The sequence below is a fragment of the Diabrotica undecimpunctata genome, chromosome 9 (assembly GCF_040954645.1).
Source record: "Diabrotica undecimpunctata isolate CICGRU chromosome 9, icDiaUnde3, whole genome shotgun sequence".
NCBI classification, from domain to species: Eukaryota; Metazoa; Arthropoda; class Insecta; order Coleoptera; family Chrysomelidae; genus Diabrotica; species Diabrotica undecimpunctata.
The window spans coordinates 80,432,731-80,453,993 of NC_092811.1; the positions used below are offsets into that span (position 1 = coordinate 80,432,731).

At 36.6% G+C, this 21,263-nt stretch overlaps 1 protein-coding gene across 4 annotated transcripts in view; it reads left to right on the forward strand.

Moving 5' to 3' along the window:
• Nucleotides 1–6,584, forward strand: part of LOC140450182 (lipase 3-like) — an 84,293-nt gene extending 77,709 nt beyond the window's left edge. For all 4 annotated transcript variants that reach the window (XM_072543638.1, XM_072543641.1, XM_072543640.1 and 1 more), the window contains one exon: nucleotides 6,417–6,584. In XM_072543638.1, coding sequence (XP_072399739.1) covers nucleotides 6,417–6,569 — 153 coding nt within the window. In that variant the 3' untranslated portion in view covers nucleotides 6,570–6,584. The remainder of the gene's footprint in view (nucleotides 1–6,416) is intronic.
• The last annotated feature ends 14,679 nt before the right edge of the window (nucleotides 6,585–21,263 follow it).

A 21,263-nucleotide genomic window follows, 5' to 3' on the forward strand; every position in this document is an offset into this window, starting at 1 on the left:
AACTGAAGCATCGTACCGATGTCCCAGATAATTGCACAAAAAAAGAAACCTTATGAAGACGGGGAAATGATAAAACAGGCGTTTTTAGAAGCTGATGATTCGTTATTTGCCAACTTTAGAAATAATGACAAGATAGTTTCAGCTATAAAATCTATGCAACTTTCTGCTAATACAGTGATGAGACGTGTAGAAGTAATGAGCAATGATATTTTTTTACAGTTAAGAACTGACTTAGATAACTGTGTTTATTTTTCACTTCAACTGGATGAATCAACAGATGTCGTTGACACTGCCCAGATGGCCGTGTTCGTCAGGATGGTTTTTAGTGATTTTACGATTAAAGATCTTTTGAAGTTCATTCCACTGAAAGGACACACTACTGGACAGGAGTTGTTTTCTCATTTAAAAAATATTATTTCTTCCGAGAAAATTCCAATATCGAAAATGGTAGGCTTGACAACCGATGGCGCTCCAGCTATGGTGGGTTGTGATAAGGGTCTGGTGGCGTTATGTCGTAAAGATGAAACTTTTCCGCAATTTCTCTGTTACCATTGCATTATCCATCAGCAAGCATTATGTGGAAATTTCCCGAAACTCAACAACGTTATGAAACTGGTGGTAAGAATTGTGAACAAGATTAGAGCTCAAGCGTTACAAAGAGGATTATTCAGAACCTTGGCCGATGAAGTTGACTATCAATACGGGGACCTACTCCTTCACTCTGAAGTCCGATGGTTAAGTAGAGGACGGGTGCTGAAACGTTTTAATGATGTCCTATCTGGCATAGTTCAATTTTTCAAACAACGCGATGAACCGACTCCGGAACTAGAAAATTCAATCTGGCTTAGAGATTTTGGTTTTCTCGTGGACATTACAAAGAAATTAAACGAACTTAATTTGCAGCTTTAGGGGAGAGACAAAGAACTAGCGGAAATAATTTCTGATATAAAAGCATTTATCAAAAAGCTGGAGTTTTGGGAACAAAACCTAATTCACAGCGATTCCAATCATTTTCCTATTCTTTCAGAAAAAATATCTCAAAATCCATTAGAACCCTATGACAACAAATATCATGTAGAAATAATTTCTACCCTGAAGAGTATCTTCAGGGTATCCTTAAAAATCGTTTTAAGGATTTCAATGAAATGGCTTTAGTAGCGCAGTTTGTTGTTTCACCCTTTATGGAAATTGATATCCAGCAGTTTGGAGCTTGTGTTATGCAGAACTTTGGCGAAGACATCGCTGCAACAGAAATGGAAGTCATTGAGTTTCAAAATGATTTAGCCTTAAAATCGTTAGTCTCAAGTACTGAATGTATCTGGCCTATTGTAAGTAAAGACAAATATTCAGTTTTATGCCGTGTTGCCTTGAAAGTGACAGCATTATTCAGTTCAACCTATTTGTGTGAATCTTATTTTTCCAATATCAAGTTTATTAAGAACAAATATCGCAATCGACTTACAGATGAACATTTGGATAATTGTATTCGAATGGCTGCATCAAATTATACTGCAAACATTAAAAAAATTATCGATGAGTCTGAGTGTCAGCCTTCTCATTGAACGTGCTTTTTTATTTTTCAATATTTATGTTTATGATAGTGCGTTACTTTTTTGTTGTTATTATTAACTATTTTTAAATCATACGTGACATGTCGTTGTGGCTGGATAAAAGTTTGTGTTTTTTTTTAAATACACCTTCGTTTGATAGGTAGGAATGTAGCTATGAACAAGTACGTACTAGTAATATTAATTATTTTGTTATTAGTTTATTATTAGTACCTATGTATTATGTATTACCAGTTAAACAGTAAAATAAATACATATAATGATAGATTAACTGTGGATTATTTCATTTACGTTGCGTTACGTGGCTTCCGTGTGAGTAGCTCGCTGTTTATTCCAAAATTAACAAAGTAGCTCAACACATTGAAGAGGTTGGCGACCACTGGTCTAGATTATAGCAATCATTTTTGTCCCCATGTAAATGGGTTTCAAAATATATTCTGATGCATCAGTGGATTTAAGGTAGTATGGGTGGTTGCTAATTACTTATTCAAGGTAGTTTGGTTGGCTGTTGTTTGCTTCCCAAGGTAGTATGGTTGGCTATTGCTTGCTCCCTACGGTAGTGGCTAGAAAATTGATACAAAGATCAGTTTTCTCCCAAAAGAAAAAGCCGATCAGAAATAAAGCTGAGTATTCAGAGAAAAACGATCTCAGCAAATAAAAATAAATTTATAGAAAGATTTTGTTAATAAGATATTAAAGAAAATAAGGTAATATAGCTACATATAAAAAAAAATTAAAGTTAAAATGTTTTTAGCTTTATTTTAAGAAAGAAAGTATCTGCTATGCAAAAGAAAACAAGTAAAAAACAGAGGCTTAAATCTAGAAAAAGATACTGGTGTAACGGCTAAGACACTAAACAATTTGTGTGCCTAAAATTTCATTGTAGAATGATTTTAGTGATATGATTGAAAAGAGAGGGAATAAACATTTGTATCGGCTTATATAAGATGGAACGGCTACTTAAAATATTTATAATTTAGTGAGGTCGTTTTGGAATAATATAGTATGTGGGACAAGTATTAAGCAGAGCTTGGTGTCACGTTCAATTGATTGATTGAAACGTTACAACCAACATTTATAGAAAACGAACCCACACGTACAGATATTTAAATTACCAATATTCTCATTTAGTTTAACCTTGTGATTCTCGACAGTTTTCCAAGCATCGAATAAGGCCTCTTCATTTTGTGACCTTTGACAATTCAATATCATGCATCCATTTTTATTATTTATTTATTTATTATAGTTATTTTATTTAAGTAAAATAAGATAACTTGCTGTCAATTATTTTCGTGATAGCTTAATGACGGCAAAAACAAGTCATTGGATACCACTCACGATAAATGATATCCTTATCTTAATTACTTGTAGATAAAAGAACTCCGCACAAACAACCTTACTATTCAGCATTTAAAGTGTAAAAAGAGTATTAAAGCCAGGTTGACTTAATTGGCCACGTTGTTACGGGCAATAGTCATGTTTTTGGCTGAAAAAATCTGAAGATAATCATCTCCATCAACACATCCATAGCCATCAACGATAAAGAAGAATCAATTAAATTCACTATGAAAAAAACATAACAATAATTCAGTTCCTTTCCTGGACGTGTTAATCACAAAAGAGGGTACAGGATATGCCACCAGAGTTTATAGAAAACCAACCGACACCAAGAAATATTTAAATTACCACTCACAGCCAAATCTTTATGTAATAGAACACAAAATACCTGTTTCAATAAATATGACTTTCAGCAAGAATAAAACTTGATAACAAAGGTTAACAAAAAATAACTACCTACTCCTTGTTATTTATAAATGATGAATTTTACAAGATAAAAGAAAGAAAACAACAAAACACTACAAGCAATTCAGAAACACTTACAAGAAGGGGTTTAAAGTCAACAACAATACCAATAATAGCGGATTAAGAAAGTTAGAGATGTAAGGTAACTGTACTCTTTACCGACCGCAATAAATTTTTTCAGTATTAGGCGCATTATGAAAAGTCCAGTTTCATTTTATAAAACATAGATATGGCAAGATTACAAACATAATCCAGCTGCTGACTAATGCCAAATTTGACAAATTTTAACGGATTTCGCAGTGGTGTTGCAAGACTCCATAAGGCAGGTTATAAGAATCATTGTGCATGTTTGTTGGCATTATTAAGTGTTTGTTAATATATCAAGGTTAGTATTGCACTTTTATAACAAGAAATAGCACAAAACCACTTTTTTTTTAAAGATTTAATGTGTTCGTTGGTTAACTACTTTCTCCAATTAAAATTTATTCACAATTAAAGAACGGTCGGTAAAAGGTGCTTTAAAACTCAAAATCAACCCTTTACCGACCGGCCGGTCGGAATGAGGGGAATGTAGTCATTGAAAATTGTGAAATTTTAAAAATATTTTAGCATACAATTATTCATAATGTAAGGTAATAAACCAACGATTCACTTCAGTATTTACCGACCGACTAGATCGTAATTTTCAATTAAAAGAAGTTATATGAAAGTAGAATAAAATTGTATTTTATTTGAAGAATTATTTCAAATAGAATAATATATTAACTGTCATATTTCCAAAAGTCTGTTTTTGAACGGGAAACGATAATCATATTCATGGTACTTCATTGTTTTAAACGTGAATGAAATATATGAATTTTAAAAAACATTCAAAAGTAGTCTCCTAAAATAATATTTTTTTCACGGTCGGTGATAGAGTACAAAAAATATGTATTGTGACCTATTACCGACCGAGAATATAATGAACTCTTTCTATGAAATCTTTCCAAATTCAAGAAAAACTTTGAGCTATGTCTAAAAAACGAAAGAACTATACCAATGCAATTCTTCACCAAGAATTGGATTCAATTCGAGATGGAATGTCGTTTGGAAAAGCATCCAGAGAATTCACAATTCCAAAAAGCACCCTAGTTGATAAAATTCATATCAAATATGAAGAAGGTGCTACAAGTGGGGCCCACTGTGTCCTGACTGCAGCTGAAGAACAAACCATAGTAGATTGAATTCTATATTTAGAAACTGTTGGTTTTCCTGTGACAAAAAAACAACTGTTGGGGTATGTTGCAGAGAACGTGTTCGCCGCCTAGAACGAGCAAATAAATTTAAAGACAGAATTCCAGGTCGTCATTGGTACGAAAATTTTTTCGCCAGCTCTTTCGTCGAGTACATATTCTGGCCAAACTTTGGGCAAATATAACAGAAAAGTGTAAGAGGTTGGTTTGATAGAGTTTCAGACTATTTAAAAACAAATAATTTGGAAGAAGTTCTATCAGACCCAAAAAGAATTTTTAATTGCGACGAATCAGCTTTTTTTCTTTCACCAAAAGAAACATGTGTAATCGTAAGAAAAGGTTCGAAATAAGTTTATACCAGAATCGCTAATGACTAGAAAGAATGCCTTACGGTACTTTTGACAGTTTCGGCATAAGGACAAGTTGTGAAACGTACTGTTCTTTTTCCCTATAAAAGAGTACCAGCCAGAATTCATTTGAAAATGCTTCTGGGCTGGGGTATTGGCCATTCAGACTCCGGGTGGATGACTGGAGAATGTTTTTATGAATTCATTACGAATGTATTCTATAAAAAATGGATTGTTGAAAAGAGCATTTCTTTACCTGTTGTGCTTTTTCTGGATGGCTATTCTTCACATTTAACGCTTCATCTAACTGAGTTCTGCAAAAGAAAAGGTATTATACTAATTGCTCTTCTGCCTGACTTCACACATCTATTGCAACCACTAGAAGATTTTGCAGAGGAAGAATATGCTGTTGTTATTTATAAAGGAGAGTACTTTCCTGGAGAAAGTCTTGGATTTAACAGTACGGGACTAGAAGTGAAGACTATGATAAGAAGTGGTTACATTGGAAATGGCCTGAAAAAGATGATATTTTCTCATATGCAGAAAATGAAATATTTTAAAAAATAATTCTCCAAAACCCGTGAATGTAAGGAGCATCAATGCAATAAAAAATATAATAATAAAAAAATAAAATGATTATATATATGATTATGATATATTATGTAACTTTTTATATGTTGTATTATGAATTTATATTTTTTTAAATATTAAAATCTTCAACTCAGTTTGTTTTTTCAATTGAGCCAGTAGATATGATTATTTTTAAATAAATTAGTTAATAATATAATGTTCTTAACACAAATACGCATAATGCTTATATAAATAATGGAGAAGTACACAAAATAATCAGAATTACATGTCCCTCTGGCACAAAGTCACCTCTTAGATTTTTTCAGTTAAAAGCATGACTGCCTCCTGCAACAACGTGACCAAGTAAGTTTATCGTCAATTTTATAAAGACATGACCTCTTCAACGCCCTCGGGCGGTTATTCTCTTTTCTCAAAGTTATGAAATAATCTTTTTTAAAAACGATTTTTGAATTGGAGGTCAAAACGTTAAATTTTATTTAAAATGTAGATTTTATTATAATCAATTGTAGCGTAACCCCATTTAAACACAATATTTTACTTACACGTGCCAGAAGAAAATATTTTCAAAACTTTAATAAAACTAATGTTTTTATTTTGTTATTTAAAGGAATGTAGACTTTCACAGACGTGTTTTTAAATTACACATTGTTTTTCAGTAGTAGTTATAGGTTGTCATATAGAAATACATTACCATCTACGATACCGCAATAGGGGTAGCAACTTTAGCTTGCGATAATAAGCGACGCTTAATATTAAAATTTATGTTAGATTATATGCTCATAATAAAGCTCAACTGTAAAATAAATGCCAGAAAGAAAATAGTTCTAGCAGTAATTATATTATGTATTATCACTAATTTAATTTTATTTTTGCAGGATGTTAAACTTTTAGCAAAGATACTGCCAAATGTGGCTTATTATTCCACCGTACCATTGCCCGATTTTACGCACATTGATTTTATTCTTAGCAAGAGTACAAAAAGTTTTGTCTACAAACCAATTTTAGAACTATTAGAACGATTTAAATAAATATTCATAATAACATGTTTTTTTTTCATACACTCCGAACAAGGAACCATAACATCATATTTTCAGATGATTTTCAGACTTTTCGAGCATTTGTATAATAGTCACTGAAATATATCTCATTCATAAGCCAATTATTGACTGTAACACTATCAGTGCATTTATTTCGAGTTCGAATTCGTTAGTCAAGGTGGGTGGACGTATTCGAGTTTTGTGAATTAGCTGGTGATTGTTTCTTGTAAAATATAAGAAGTGTAATTAGTTGTTAGTTTTGGTATTGATATTTACGGAGAGCATATTAGAGTTTTTTAAGGCGTAAGTGATGTCAGAAAAAACGGGCGGCGATAAGCCGCCCGATGAAAAAAACACTGATAGTGATAATAGCAGGTATGTTCAGCAAATAGATATGAATAACAGTTATAGACCAGGAGATAATGGCCCATTTTATGTGTTTGTGAAACATAAAAATAAAAATTTAGGGAGAATTTTTCCAATTAAAATAGGGCACTTTCTACTTAAAGATGAAATTTAAAAAAAAAGATGTAATAGACATTAAACCGGTAGGAGTTAATAGGGTAAAGGTTATTTTTAATACCTTAGAAATAGCCAATAGTTTAGTTAACCACGAAGTTATATTAAAAAATGAGTTAATAGCATTTATACCTAAATTCTACACTCACAAAAAAGGAGTTGTCAGGATGGTAGATACTTTCTTTTCTGAAGAATATTTATTAACGGCTATCAAATCAAACAAACAGGTATCAAGTGTCAATCGTATGAAAAGGAAAATTATAGACTCTGATGGAAACGTAGTTTTGGTAAATAGACAAATGATAATAGTAGAATTTTTAGGAAATGAAATTCCAAAATGTATACAAATAAATTTATGCAATTTTCATGTTGAACCTTACATACAACCCGTTGTACAGTGTTTCAAATGTCTGAGATATGGCCACTCAGCTAGACAATGTAAATCAAAAAATTAGAGATGCCAAAAGTGTACAGATACAAGTCATACAAAAGAGGATTGTAAAGAAAATAATTTGTTTATTTATTGTAATAATAACGACCACCCCTCAATTTCACGTATTTGTCCTGTATATGCAAAGCAAAAGGGGATAAAACAAATTATGTCAGTTGAAAACATTTCTTTTAAAGAAGCCGAAAATATATACAATAATCCATCATATGCGAAGGTGGCTACGAATAACCGTTTCTCTATTTTAAAGAACGATAACAATTTTCCAACTTTACCGAATACTTCTGGCGACAGTCCATCATCTAATAGTACTTTTAAAAAACCAAAACCAGCTTCTAAAGTGAATACTGTTAAAACAATTAAACGAACACACCCAACCTCTCCTACACCAGATACGATGCCTGTAAAAAAATCTTTTAAACCTAGTCAAAAACCTAAACCCATTATACCTAACCCCTACAGAGAAGAATTTATGGACTATAAAGAGAAAACTATAATGTTAATTACCTCCTTCATAAATAAATTTCAAAAAAATTTTCAATTACCACCAAATACTCTCATGGAATCTAATATCCGGGACTTTGTAGAAAGTGCGTTTGTTCCAAGTGATCCAAATGATGCCATGGAAACATATAGTGAATCAGATTCAAGTGAAAAACTATTTTACTGATTAAACTTTAAAAATGGCTAATAAACAAACAATTAAAAACCAATTAGTAATTTTGCAGTGGAATAGTAGATCAATAACTTCTAATAAAAATAGTTTGTTAAATTACCTTAATAAAAACCATGTTGATATTATCATACTTTCCGAAACTTGGCTTAGGTCTAATAGTAATTTTAATATTAAGGGATATAACTTCATTAAAAGGTGTCGTGATGACGGATATGGCGGAGTTGGTATATTTATCTTACAAACAATTAACTACCAAGAAAGTGAAATAATTCAAAATTTTTCAAGGGGCATTGAAGTATGTGCAGTATTTATTCCAGATATATATATTTCTTTCGTTTCAGTATACAAACCTTCAGACATAGCAGCCACAAAAAAAGATTGGTTAAACTTATTGGTACAGTTTGATATCTCTCGTACAATTTTTTGCGGCGATTTTAATGTACACCATTACAGGTGGGGCCCTATTCCGGAAGATCGCGGGGGAAAGGATTTAACAGAAGCTTTAGATTTTCTGGAACTAATTACTTTAAATGATGGATCGCCCACTAGAGTTAATCCCAATGGTAATCACTCTGCAGTTTATTTAACTCTTATCTCCTCTTTTTTGGCAGATTTGGTAAATTGGTCCGTATATCAAGACACTTTAGGTTCTGATCACTACCCTATTCAGATTCAGCTTCAAATTGCTCCCATTTCTATCGAAATCAATCCGGCAACCAAGTGGAATGACGGTCGTGCCGATTGTTCAGCCTTTCAAGCATTTATTGAAAATGAAATCAGTTCAAATTTATCTCTAAATGATTCAGATAACTGTCAAATAACAAAAAAATTATTTGAAGTTATATCTTCAGCAGCATCTGCATCCATGCCCGTTAAAAAACCTTTCATTCCTTCTCTCCCAAGGCCCTATTGGTGGGACAAAGAATGTTCTGATATAGCTGAAAGTCGCTCCCACGCACTTAAATTGTTCAGAAGACAAGGAAATATTACAAATTATCTGAATTACCAAAATATCGCAGCAAAGGCTAAACTCATTTTCAAGTTAAAACAAAAAAATAGTTGGATAACCTTTCTTAATCAACTCAATAGATCTACACCCCTTTCAAACATTTGGAATTGTGTAAAAGCTATAAGAAACAAATATCATAAACAAAAGAAACCTCCATTGCACGAAGATTTAATTGAGGATGTTCTGAATCAGCTGGCCCCGCCTTCGGTCTCTAATGTCAATGTAGACAATCAAAAAAATTTTCATTTTTGTTCTACTTCAGATACTATGTCTAAAACTTTTACTTATTCAGAGTTAATTTTGGCATTAAACCAAACCAGAAGCACGGCTCCCGGTTTGGATGGTTTCACATATAAAATTTTACACAATCTTCCAGTTTCAGCTAAACAAATAATTTTAAAAATTTTTAACAACTGGTGGGTAAAACAAGATTATGCTGAGGATTTAAAAAATATTGTTATATATTTAATTAAAAAACCATCTAAAGATCCAAAATTACCCTCATCATATCGACCTATATCGTTAATGTCTTGTCTGACCAAGACTTTTGAACGCATGATTAAGTTTCGCCTAGAACATTTTATTGAAAGCAATTCTCTCCTACCCACTACACAGTATGGATTTCGGAGAGGCCGTAGTACGATAGATGCATTGACCCATATGGTTACAGATGCACAAATATGCTTATCTGATAACAAATACATGTTATGCCTATTTGTGGATCTAAAAGGTGCATATGATGTGGTTGATTTGAGTATTTTAAAAACAAAATTGTGTAAAATGGGTATCAGCAAACAGGTATCAAATAACTTAATAAATTTGTTTCTAAACAGAAAAATTTATATTCGTGACCACAGAAATGTACTCCACGGGCCAAGAACAGTATATAACGATTTGCCGCAGGGATCAATATTGAGTCCACTTTTATTTAATGTATACACAGCAGAGCTGCATAGTTTGATGAATGACACTATAAAAGTTATACAGTACGCGGATGATATTTGTTTCTATACTATCCATAGTTCATATGAATGATGTATTACAGATTTAGAGTATATTTTTTGCTGCATGCGTGATTGGTTACATACTATGGGTTTTAGTGTTTCACAGCAAAAGACAGCGGTTATGTGTCTTACTAGGCACAGACTTAAAACACCCGATTTGTATACCATAGGTGATTTTACTATACCCGTAGTGAAAGAATATAAATATCTTGGCATCCATATAGATAATAAACTCCTATGGACCAGCCACATAAAACACGTAAAGCAAAAATGTGAGAAAGGGCTCAATCTTCTGCGTGTAGTTTCTAAATATAAATGGGGTGCAGATGTTAAAATATCTCTTACTTTTTACAAGTCATACATCCGCTCAATAATAGATTATGGATGTACTATTTATGCCTCAACTAGCAAATCAAACTTATTAATCTTGGACAGAATTCAATATAAGGCAATTAAAATAAGTCTAGGAATTATGATGTCGTCACCGAATTGTGCAGTTCTCGCTGAAGCACAAGAACCGCCTTTGTGCCTTCGAAGAGAGTACTTAGCTAATAAACAGCTAATAAAGTATAGGACGTTTAGTACATTTATGGTCAAAAAAATATCAAATATAGTGGTCCAGAATCTTACAAACAAATATTGGAGAATTAAAACGTCTCCCCCTCTTGCTGATGCTTTTATTGACACTGAGAGACATAAAGAACTAATACATAGTCAAAAAAGATATCCTATTTACGAAATCAATTTTGCAGAAACTTAAAACACCCGATTTGTATACCATAGGTGATTTTACTATACCCGTAGTGAAAGAATATAAATATCTTGGCATCCATATAGATAATAAACTCCTATGGACCAGCCACATAAAACACGTAAAGCAAAAATGTGAGAAAGGGCTCAATCTTCTGCGTGTAGTTTCTAAATATAAATGGGGTGCAGATGTTAAAATATCTCTTACTTTTTACAAGTCATACATCCGCTCAATAATAGATTATGGATGTACTATTTATGCCTCAACTAGCAAATCAAACTTATTAATCTTAGACAGAATTCAATATAAGGCAATTAAAATAAGTCTAGGAATTATGATGTCGTCACCGAATTGTGCAGTTCTCGCTGAAGCACAAGAACCGCCTTTGTGCCTTCGAAGAGAGTACTTAGCTAATAAACAGCTAATAAAGTATAGGACGTTTAGTACATTTATGGTCAAAAAAATATCAAATATAGTGGTCCAGAATCTTACAAACAAATATTGGAGAATTAAAACGTCTCCCCCTCTTGCTGATGCTTTTATTGACACTGAGAGACATAAAGAACTAATACATAGTCAAAAAAGATATCCTATTTACGAAATCAATTTTGCAGCCTTAATATTTAAACCAACCATTATAATTCCAAACTATCCAGATAATATATTTCTATCAAAATTAATTTTCAAATCTATACTCTGTAATTTAGGAGAGAATAAAATCATCATCTATACGGATGGATCAAAAAAAAGATTTAAAACAGGCTGTGCATTTTTAGTTTCTAATATTAACTATATTGAGCAATATCAAGTCCCTTATTATTTATCGATTTTCAGTGCAGAGGCTATAGCTATTAGCAAAGCTTTAGATTGGTGCGAGATGAATTTACCTTTATCTGTGGTAATTGTAACAGACTCTCTCTCAGTTTTGAACGCCATTAAAAGCCCTCCTTTTAATCATTATAATAAAAATATTCTTCTATCTATAAAAAATAGTCTATATAAACTGCAGGAGTATGGTGTACGAGTTACACTAGTCTTGGTTAGAGGTCATTCAGGGATAACTGGGAATGAGGCAGTTGATATCGCAGCTAAAAAAGCACTTGACTCAGAATTGAAAGTAAACATGTGCAACCCATCAGATCTTATTAATTTATATAAGGCTGATGTAAGGGTTAGATGGGAAACTCAGTACAGTAAATTTTCAACTACATCAGAGAACCTCTATTTTAAACTTCAACCGGTTTTACCGACGAACATTCCTTACATCAACTCGTGGGATTATAATAGATATAAGTCATCAATTATATCACGTTTAAACTTAATCATGGTCGCTTTCCAGCACATTTGTTTAGGATTGGTATCTTAGATTCTCCGTGTTGTCCTCACTGTCCAGAAAAACCTTTAGCCGATATAAATCACGTTTTCTTAGAGTGTCAAAAATATACTGCACATACAGATATGCTGTACCAAGAACTGAAAAAGTTTGTAAGTCTACCAACTAACATTCCTACTTTATTAGCACAACAAGAGAAAGAAATATACAACCTTTTAATCAAGTTTATTTTAGAAGCAAAAATAAATATTTAGCTCATATATGGTTAAATATGTGTATATGTATATATGTGTATATAAATATGTGTTTACAAACATTATGTAATTAGAATCCAAACCTCTGTTTTACCCTATTTGTTAATACCTCCTGCCCGTGACCTAGTCTAGTTTGTCTTAATAAAAATGTCTTGATGGCTCCCTAGACAAGAAACGAGTGGCCATGTTTTTATCCCTATCCTATCCTTAATAATAATAATAAAAAAAAAATACAAATATTCTGTGGCAAATAGACAAGTTCTAATGCCATCCACTATCTACACACACACACACACACACACACTATCAGTGTAGAAAGAAAAAATGCAATAAAAAGAGCGTCGCCATTACCGCTTTGAAAAGGAAATGGAATTCAGATAGCGCAGCTGGATTGACTACAGAGTTGAGAGCAACAGGAAATGGCATGCAAAAGCTTTAATTACTGACGTTTTGTATTATTTAATACAAAACAAGGTCTCTCGTTAAATATGCGTCTAAGAGTACTAAAGTGCTATATCTAATCCACTTCACTTTATGGATGAAATACTTGTTAAATAAAAAGTCAAAAATCTGAATAGATTAGTAGCGTTCACGTTACAGTGTTATATGCTTAAAATTCCATTTACATCACACATATCTAACGACTGTGTGCTAGAAATTATACACAAAGAGCGAGAATTGATCAACAACATGAAAACACCAAAGGAGACTAGGAGCCAAGAATTTAAATTAATGGTATAGAGTTAGTATCAGGTCACTTTTCCGACCTAGAGTTAATAACATTGAAATCATCGAACTTATTCTTGTGTTCCAGGAAAACATGACGCTTGAAGTAAAATAGGGGTATATTTTTTATTCGTGTTTTTGTGGTATTAGGTTTAAATGGCTTTCATCATGATATCACAGTTGTATCGAATATTTTGCCTACCACATAGGGTATTACTATAAGGGGTTAAAAATTGGGGACAGAAATTATTCGGTGGAGATAAGGCAAGCAAAACAAATCTAAACTTAGGCAAAAGGCGCTCAGGGTTTATTTGGACAGCTTTTTGTTTTTTTTTTTGACTGAGGTGGAAATATTCGTAAAATCGACTAGGGAAGGTGTCCCTAGTACTGTTGGATTCTACCAAAGAAGGACCAGAGACATACACCGACGGCACGATGTCAAACTATGTGACAGAGGGTCCTCTTCGGACATCCCTGCCATGTCGCCTACCAACTAAAACCACCCCCTCTTCGACCCGTGGTATCCCTGGACGAGTTCATTAGCAAACGAAACATGGGAATACCACGCACAGACTGGGTTAAAGGTGCCCTTAGGGCTATTTATTTTAGTTACAGCACTTACCTAAAAGCAGTAAGCGTGTAGGGAAGGAGACCTAGTTCCCAAGCGGAGAAACTTGAGAGCTTAAAAAAGGGGGGTTACCGTAAAGGGTAACATTTGGTACATTTTTGTACAGAAAAGAAAAAGAAGGAAATAAAAAAAGAATGTTTATGTTTTTTTTTATTATTTATTTTTGTATTTGACCCCTCACCCAGCTTGTTCGGCTTTTTCTATTATAGTCTTCCTTTTCATGATACCTGTTATATGGTTGATTATATATTCAAAATTCTCTTTGCTGGTCATTGCAATCTGCATGATGTTGTTGGGCGCGATCGCGCCGAATCTATTCTGCAGCGTTTGTTGTTCGTAGGCGAAAACATTACACCGGAAGATGCAATGTTCCGCATCGTCCCTCTCATCACACGAGGTGCATATGTTATCGTTGGTTTTTTTGATGCCATAATGATATGAGGTAGGTGACCGTCATGGGCTTCATACAGCATTTGTCTTTCTTTGACAAGCAGGTGGATGGGAAGCATTCCCGCAATCACCTGTAAGGCCAGCGTAGAAGTGGTTCGGTACGCGCTCACCACTTTTAAAAGGGGCTTCCTTTGGGCTCTTGTTATAATATCTTTGTACTACTGGTATTTTAGTACCTTAATCCAAACGGGAGTTCCATATAGAAGGGTCGATTGCACTACTTGAAGGTACAATTTTCTCTTGTTGCTGCTGGGCCCTCCTATGTTGGGTATTATTCTTTGGATAGCTGCCGTCCGTTTATCCGCCTTCTTAACCACTCCTAACAGGTGTTTCGTATACCTCAGGCCTCTGTCCAGGTTGATGCCTAAATAACTCGCGCAGTTCGTCGGCTCTAATTGGCTATTGACTGTTTGGAAGGTCAGGTCCGGCCCATTCCTTGGAGCTTTAACTTCTGTTTTGTGGCCTGCGAGTTCGAGATCATTATTTTCCATCCACCTGTTCACTTTCTCGCAGCATTCATTTACGATTTCCACAAGGTCCCAGTGCCTGTCGTTAGTGACCAATATGGCAAGGTCATCTGCATAGGCTACTGCCATGGTGTCTCTCCCATAGTCGATGTTTAAGACCCCATTGTACAAGACATTCCACAACGTTGGTCCTAGTACGGAGCCTTGCGGTACGCCGGCTGTTAGTTTCATCTCAACATTTCTGGCCACTAGAACATATCTCTCTCATAAATATCGTTTTATAATATCGATCAAATATCCCGAGACTTCAGCGGTTTCTAATTTAGTAATAATATGGTTCCAGTTGGCAGAGTTAAAAGCGTTCTTTACATAAAACATTACTAGAGCGGCCCATCTTTTTCTGCTGTTCTTCACAGTGTTTGTAATATGCTTGACCGCATCTATAGCAGATTTTGCTTTCCTGAACCCGTATTGTCTGCTTGAGATGATGTCATTTTCTCTCAGCTCTTCTTCAAGGCGGTTCTTAACCATATTCTCATATAGTTTTCCCAGGCAGTCGAGGAGGCATATCGGTCTATAGGCTGTGGCTTCTTCCGGGTCTTTACCGGGTTTGAGTATTAGAGTTAGTCTAGCGAGCTTGAGCTGGTTAGGAAACTCTTGTCTTGTCGGCAGTTGATTCAATATGGCGGCTCTGATAGCTTCTGGTTGTGTTTCAACTATCAGTTTTATCGCCCCTGATGGGACACGATCGGGTACAGGGAACTTACCTACTTTAATGGACTCTGATGGCTTTGATGAGTTCCGCATTACTTATCTCCTCCGGCCAGATATGTGTATTGTACGTATGTTCAATGCTAGGCTTGTTGGGAAAGAGGGTGTTCGCAATGTCTCTTCTTCTATCATCGCACAGGTTGTATGGGGTCTCGAACCTCAGCGTTTTGGTGGCTATTCGATAGGCTTCGCCCCACACATCATTTTCCAGCGCCTCGCACAAGTCCTGCCAACATGTGCGCTTTGCCCTCTTTATAAGTTTGTTTAATTCGTTCTTGGCGCGTTTATATTCTTCTTTCGTCTGCTGAGTCCTATTTCTCTGTGCGATTCGCCTGAATCTAAGGCATTCTGTCCGTTTTGACTGAATTTCGTCATTCCACCAGTAGGGTACGGTGTATGAGGCGGTTTTGCTCCTGCTGCTTAATTTGTATGCCCTAGGAATGGAATTCCTGAAGGTGGAAAAGTCAGTAGTTTGTTCCTGTAGATTGCTAATCGACTCCACAAATCTTGCTTTGTTGAAGTCAAGTACCTTTCTGCCATTCTTTTTTGTTACCTTTGTGCCAATCTCGAAGACGATTTACTTATGGAACGTAAAGATGTTTTCATCTAGAACGTCCCAATTCGTTATCTTGTTGGCATAGTTTTTGGATGCCAGGGTAACATGTATGTGGCTCCGCGATTCACCTCTTTTGAACGTGTGTTTCCCATTATTCATCACTACCATATCAGTAGACGCGATCCATTCGTTCCATATATTCCCTTTGACGTCATTTCTTGGGGACCCCCACCATATGGATTTGGCATTTATGTCGCCAGAAATTATATAATGTTTCTCTGTTAGTGCCGCCTCTATGATGTTTTCGACCTTCTCTTCATATTGTGTCATGTTGATGTTTGGTGATATATAGCACGCTATAATACCTACATCATTGAGTTTTATCTTAATGAAGCTTTCTTTCTTGGTGATTTTGCTTATTGATAGGTTCTTGTTCACTAAGACGTCAGCCCGGTTGTCGGCGACCCAACCAAACTTTTTAGAAATGTTTTTATTAGGTTCAGGAACTATAATGAGATCTGCTTTTATTTCCAGGGCTTTGGCGTGAATTAGATCGTGTCCCACCTTTTCTCTTCCGATGTTAATATTTTGAGAGTCTTCGCACCGGCCGAGGTCGAAGCCAGCTTAGTCGGTGGTGAGAGACTTTAGCTTTTCTAGACTACTATCTAGGGTGTTTTTCTCTACATTCCACGGGAAGGAGGGTGTAGTGGTTACATCAGATTCCTCATTCGGGGGAGGGGAAGATGAACGACTGAGCCGTTCGGCCTGCTGCAAGTGTTTGGCCGCCACGCTGTCGCACATGGAGCTAAACTGCTCCATAAGGGTGGAGTGAATCGCTCCATGAAAGACCTCGGCGTCGGCTTTCTCGACCTCTTCATATGACGGCCCTGGGACCTTAACTTTTAACTTGTCAGTTTTCTCTGAGCCCATGTCCATTTTAGTCGGGGTGGGGGTAGCGGAAGGGATATCTATTGTAGGAGTTGATGGCTGGTATGCCTGTGGGGGGGAGTCTCCAGCGACTTTGTTTGGTCCGCCAATCAAGCTCTCTGGAGAGCCAACCGGAACTCCTTACATTTGCCACTGCCAATACGGTGCGGGTCTTCGCAGATTACGCACCAATCTGCCTCATTGCAAGATTCGAAGGTGTGACCCTTCTTTCCACACTTCGGGCAGGATCCCGTACGGTCAGGACCGTCGCACTTGCTCACATCATGTGTATATGACCAGCATCTCTGGCACCTCCTGATGCTGTACCTCCTTTCCACCTCGCATCTCACGAGGCCGACCTTCAGGTTTCCCCTATCGATGACTCGCCTTGCCGCTTCCTCGGAAAGGACGACCGTCGCTGCCATGTTTGATGGAGTAGCTAGGTTCCCATTTACCCAGCTCCCTTGTAAGAGCCACTTTTAGGTGTTCTTTATTCGTGTTCGAGGTCATCCCTCTAAAATGGATGACTTCCTGCCTGTCCTGGCCTATCAATTTGGCCGATACACCGCTATCCTTGATGATATCCTTTTTGATCAGCGAGGCTGCGTCCTGATCCTTGTCGATTGTAATGAGTAGGTTACCATCACGGGTGCTTCTAAGGCTAAGAACAGCCTGCTTTGCCTCGCAGTTTGCTACGGCTTCCTCTACTCCAGTCAGCATCTGGGAGTAGGTCGTGTCCTTCTTAGACACAATAAATCCATACGTCGGCCTTTCCCGTTTGGTGGCTGTAGTAAATATCGAGATGGAGACACGGGTAGTTTTCCGGAAGGTAACTTCCGCCATCTTCCTCATATCAGCCACCGGCATGTAGCTCACATGGTGCATTGTCATTTTCTTGCGTTTCTTTCCTGACGCGCTCGAGTGCGTGTCAGAGCTCTTCCGGTGTACCGGCTGTGACCTTAACCACTTTGTGGGATTTTGTTTTTTTTTTTGTCACCTTTCCGGATGGTGATTGAATTTTCCATTACCTCGAAGTCCCCTTTAAGTGAGGATAGATCGGGGTATCGGTCTCTATAAAGTCTTTAAATACTAAAGTTCATATTTTTGTCGTTGGGCTCCAGAGCTACCACCTTTTCGCGGCACTTAGAGTCCAACGGGTTTAAGACCTCTATAGTCGTTTTTTGATATAACCTCTCAGGCCACTCAAAGCGAGCGTGCCTCTGGAAGTCTGCAAAAGTGCTGACCCCTTCTAGGCTCACCTTGGTTCTCGCGGGAGGTCCATGGCAGGCATCGGTCTGCGTGCCGCAATCCGTCATGGTGGGTCTCGGCACAATAGAGCCTTCAGCACACGGAAGGTCACATTGGACGTCTAAGACAACAGTTATTTTTTCGATAGGCTTAATAGCATGACTATGCAACCATTCTCGGATGTGCTCCATACGATGGGATGCATGCCGCTTGTGGTCTGCCTATGAAGTTCCTTTAAAGGTCTTGCCGTATTTGGGTACTCCTGTATTAAGGAAGTAAGCCGCTCTATTTGTTTTGTCATATCATGTATATAGTCAAGCATCTCCATTGCTTGACTGCACGGTTTTTTTTATATACTTCGAAGATCGACCTAACGTACGAGGCTTTTTTCTTTAGATTATGGTCGTCAGGAAGAGAATTTGTTCTCCTCCTGGCTGTGTCTAGTTTTTTTCCTGAATTGCCGCCCAGGTCGCCCGCGGTTTCTTTAGAGAAATTATTAAGCATTTAAATCCCACGAGTAGCTAGGAAAAAAAAGGTCCTCCATCACAGAGCCCCGCATGTGGTGGTAAGGCTGCTTACAACGGGGTTTCGCCAGACGCCTCAAGGGAACCGTTTGTGGCCCCATGTCGTGTGGTCATTCATCCTTCAGCACGGTTTCTAACACCTTGGATTACGGATTTTTTCCCGCTGGTTTACTCCGTCGGATTTTGGCCTAGGTTTTCTCCTAAGGATGTTGGTCGGGGAAGGAGGGGATCATACTGGCTGTACTCGGAGTATTTATGTGGAAGAAAAAACGGCCTTCGAAGATGTGGTCATAGACCATGTTTTGACTGGGATGGTGCCACAGACTAAAGGGGGTAGCAGTGAAAGCGCTAAGTCCTTTAAGTTCATCGGGATGCGGCACAGCCAGATGTAAAGGATGGAAGGCGTCGCAATTGGGTCTATTGCGGCGCCTTTTAGCGTCCAGCGGCAGTGTCCGGCGGTTACCCGGTGCACAGGCGCTGGACGCTTGGTATTGTTCTTGGTTTCACTGGTCGTGCTCTCCTCACATTCTCAGGGACCACGACCGGTTACTCGGCCCTCCCACCATCGTCGAGGTAAAATTACAGTACCGGGAGAGCTAATCTAAATAGATTAGTAGCGTTCACGTTACAGTGTTATTTGCTTAAAATTCCATTTACATCACACATATCTAACGACTGTGTGCTAGAAATTATACACAAAGAGCGAGAATTGATCAACAACATGAAAACACCAAAGGAGACTAGGAGCAAAGAATTTAAATTAATGGTATAGAGTTAGTATCAGGTCACTTTTCCGACCTGGAGTTAATAACATTGAAATCATCGAACTTATTCTTGTGTTTCAGGAAAACATGACGCTTGAAGTAAAATAGGGGTATATGTTTCATTCCAGTGTTTTTGTGGTATTAGGTTTAAATGGCTTTCATCATGATATCACAGTTGTATCGAATATTTTGCCTACCACATAGAGTATTACTATAAGGGGTTAAAAATTGGGGACAGAAATTATTGGGTAGAGATAGGCCAAACAAAACAAATCAAAACTGATGCGAACGGCGCTCAGGGTTTATTTGGACAGGTGGAGTCGTGGATAAGTGAATGAAAAGGGGATTAGATTGGGGAAACTACAAAAATAAAACAAAGAGGTACTTACTTGAATGTAAAGGAACTTCAATATATAGAAAACCTCAACAGAGAGAAAGAATTCAGAACATTCTATAAGAAAGTTTACATCAACAGAAAAGAATTCAGGGCAAACACAAATTAGTGTAGAAGTTTGAATGGCGATCTATTAACAACAAGAACAGACGTACTAAACCGATGGACGGAATATTTTAACCAGATACTTAATATAGAGAAAGAAGGAGAAAACTCGGAAGACGAAAGCTGTGAGGTAAGCGGAGCTGACAAGAGGGGGAGAAGAGAATAATCCTGGAAGTTAAAGACGCTGTAAATAAACTAGCCAGAAACAGATCATCCGGAATAGATAATCTCCTAGCGGAATTATATAAAGAAGGTGGCCACGATATCATAATAGCGCTACAGCAGCTTATAAAAGAAATACAAAAAGGATACAGATGTCCCTTTCCAATGATTGGAATATTGGAATACTTTGCACCATACACAAAAAGGGAGATATCTTTGAATGTTCTAACTATCGAGAAATTACGCTCCTAAATGCAGCGTATAAAATATTCGAATATACGAAAATGGTTGCGTTTCGATTTAATTCGAGCTTCTTACCACTCCCTGACACGTGTTTCTGGGTCTTCCCGTCATCAGAGAGAGCTTGTAAGAAAACTCAAACTAAACCAAAACGCACCGACTACTCTGGCAATTATAGAAAAATAATTACTAGAGTATGCTACTAGAGACATCTACTGATGAAAGATGAAGTTTAATTTCTATCGACACATTTAACTGCATCTTTCATCACTAGATGTCTCTAGTAGCATACTCTGGTAATTATTTTTCTATAATTGCCAGAGTAGTCGGTGCGTTTTGGTTTAGTTTGAGTTTTCTTACAAGCTCTCTCTGATGACGGGAAGACCCAGAAACACGTGTCAGGGAGTGGTAAGAAGCTCGAATTAAATCGAAACACAACCATTTTCGTATATTTATCGTCCTTACGATAAATATGAAAACAAAAAAATTTTACCATATGACAAACACCATCGGCCTCTATTGGAAGATCAATGGTACCAACAACTGATTTATTCGAACCATCTGCTAAGTAGACATGCTCAGTAGATGTGGCATTGCATTTAATTTCTTGAAAATCCAAAAATTCAACTTCAGCGGCACCCACAACGGAAGTAGAGCAACCACTGTCCAAAAGAACTACAAAGTTTCTAGAAAAAATGAAAATACTAACCTGAGGACAACTATCAAAAT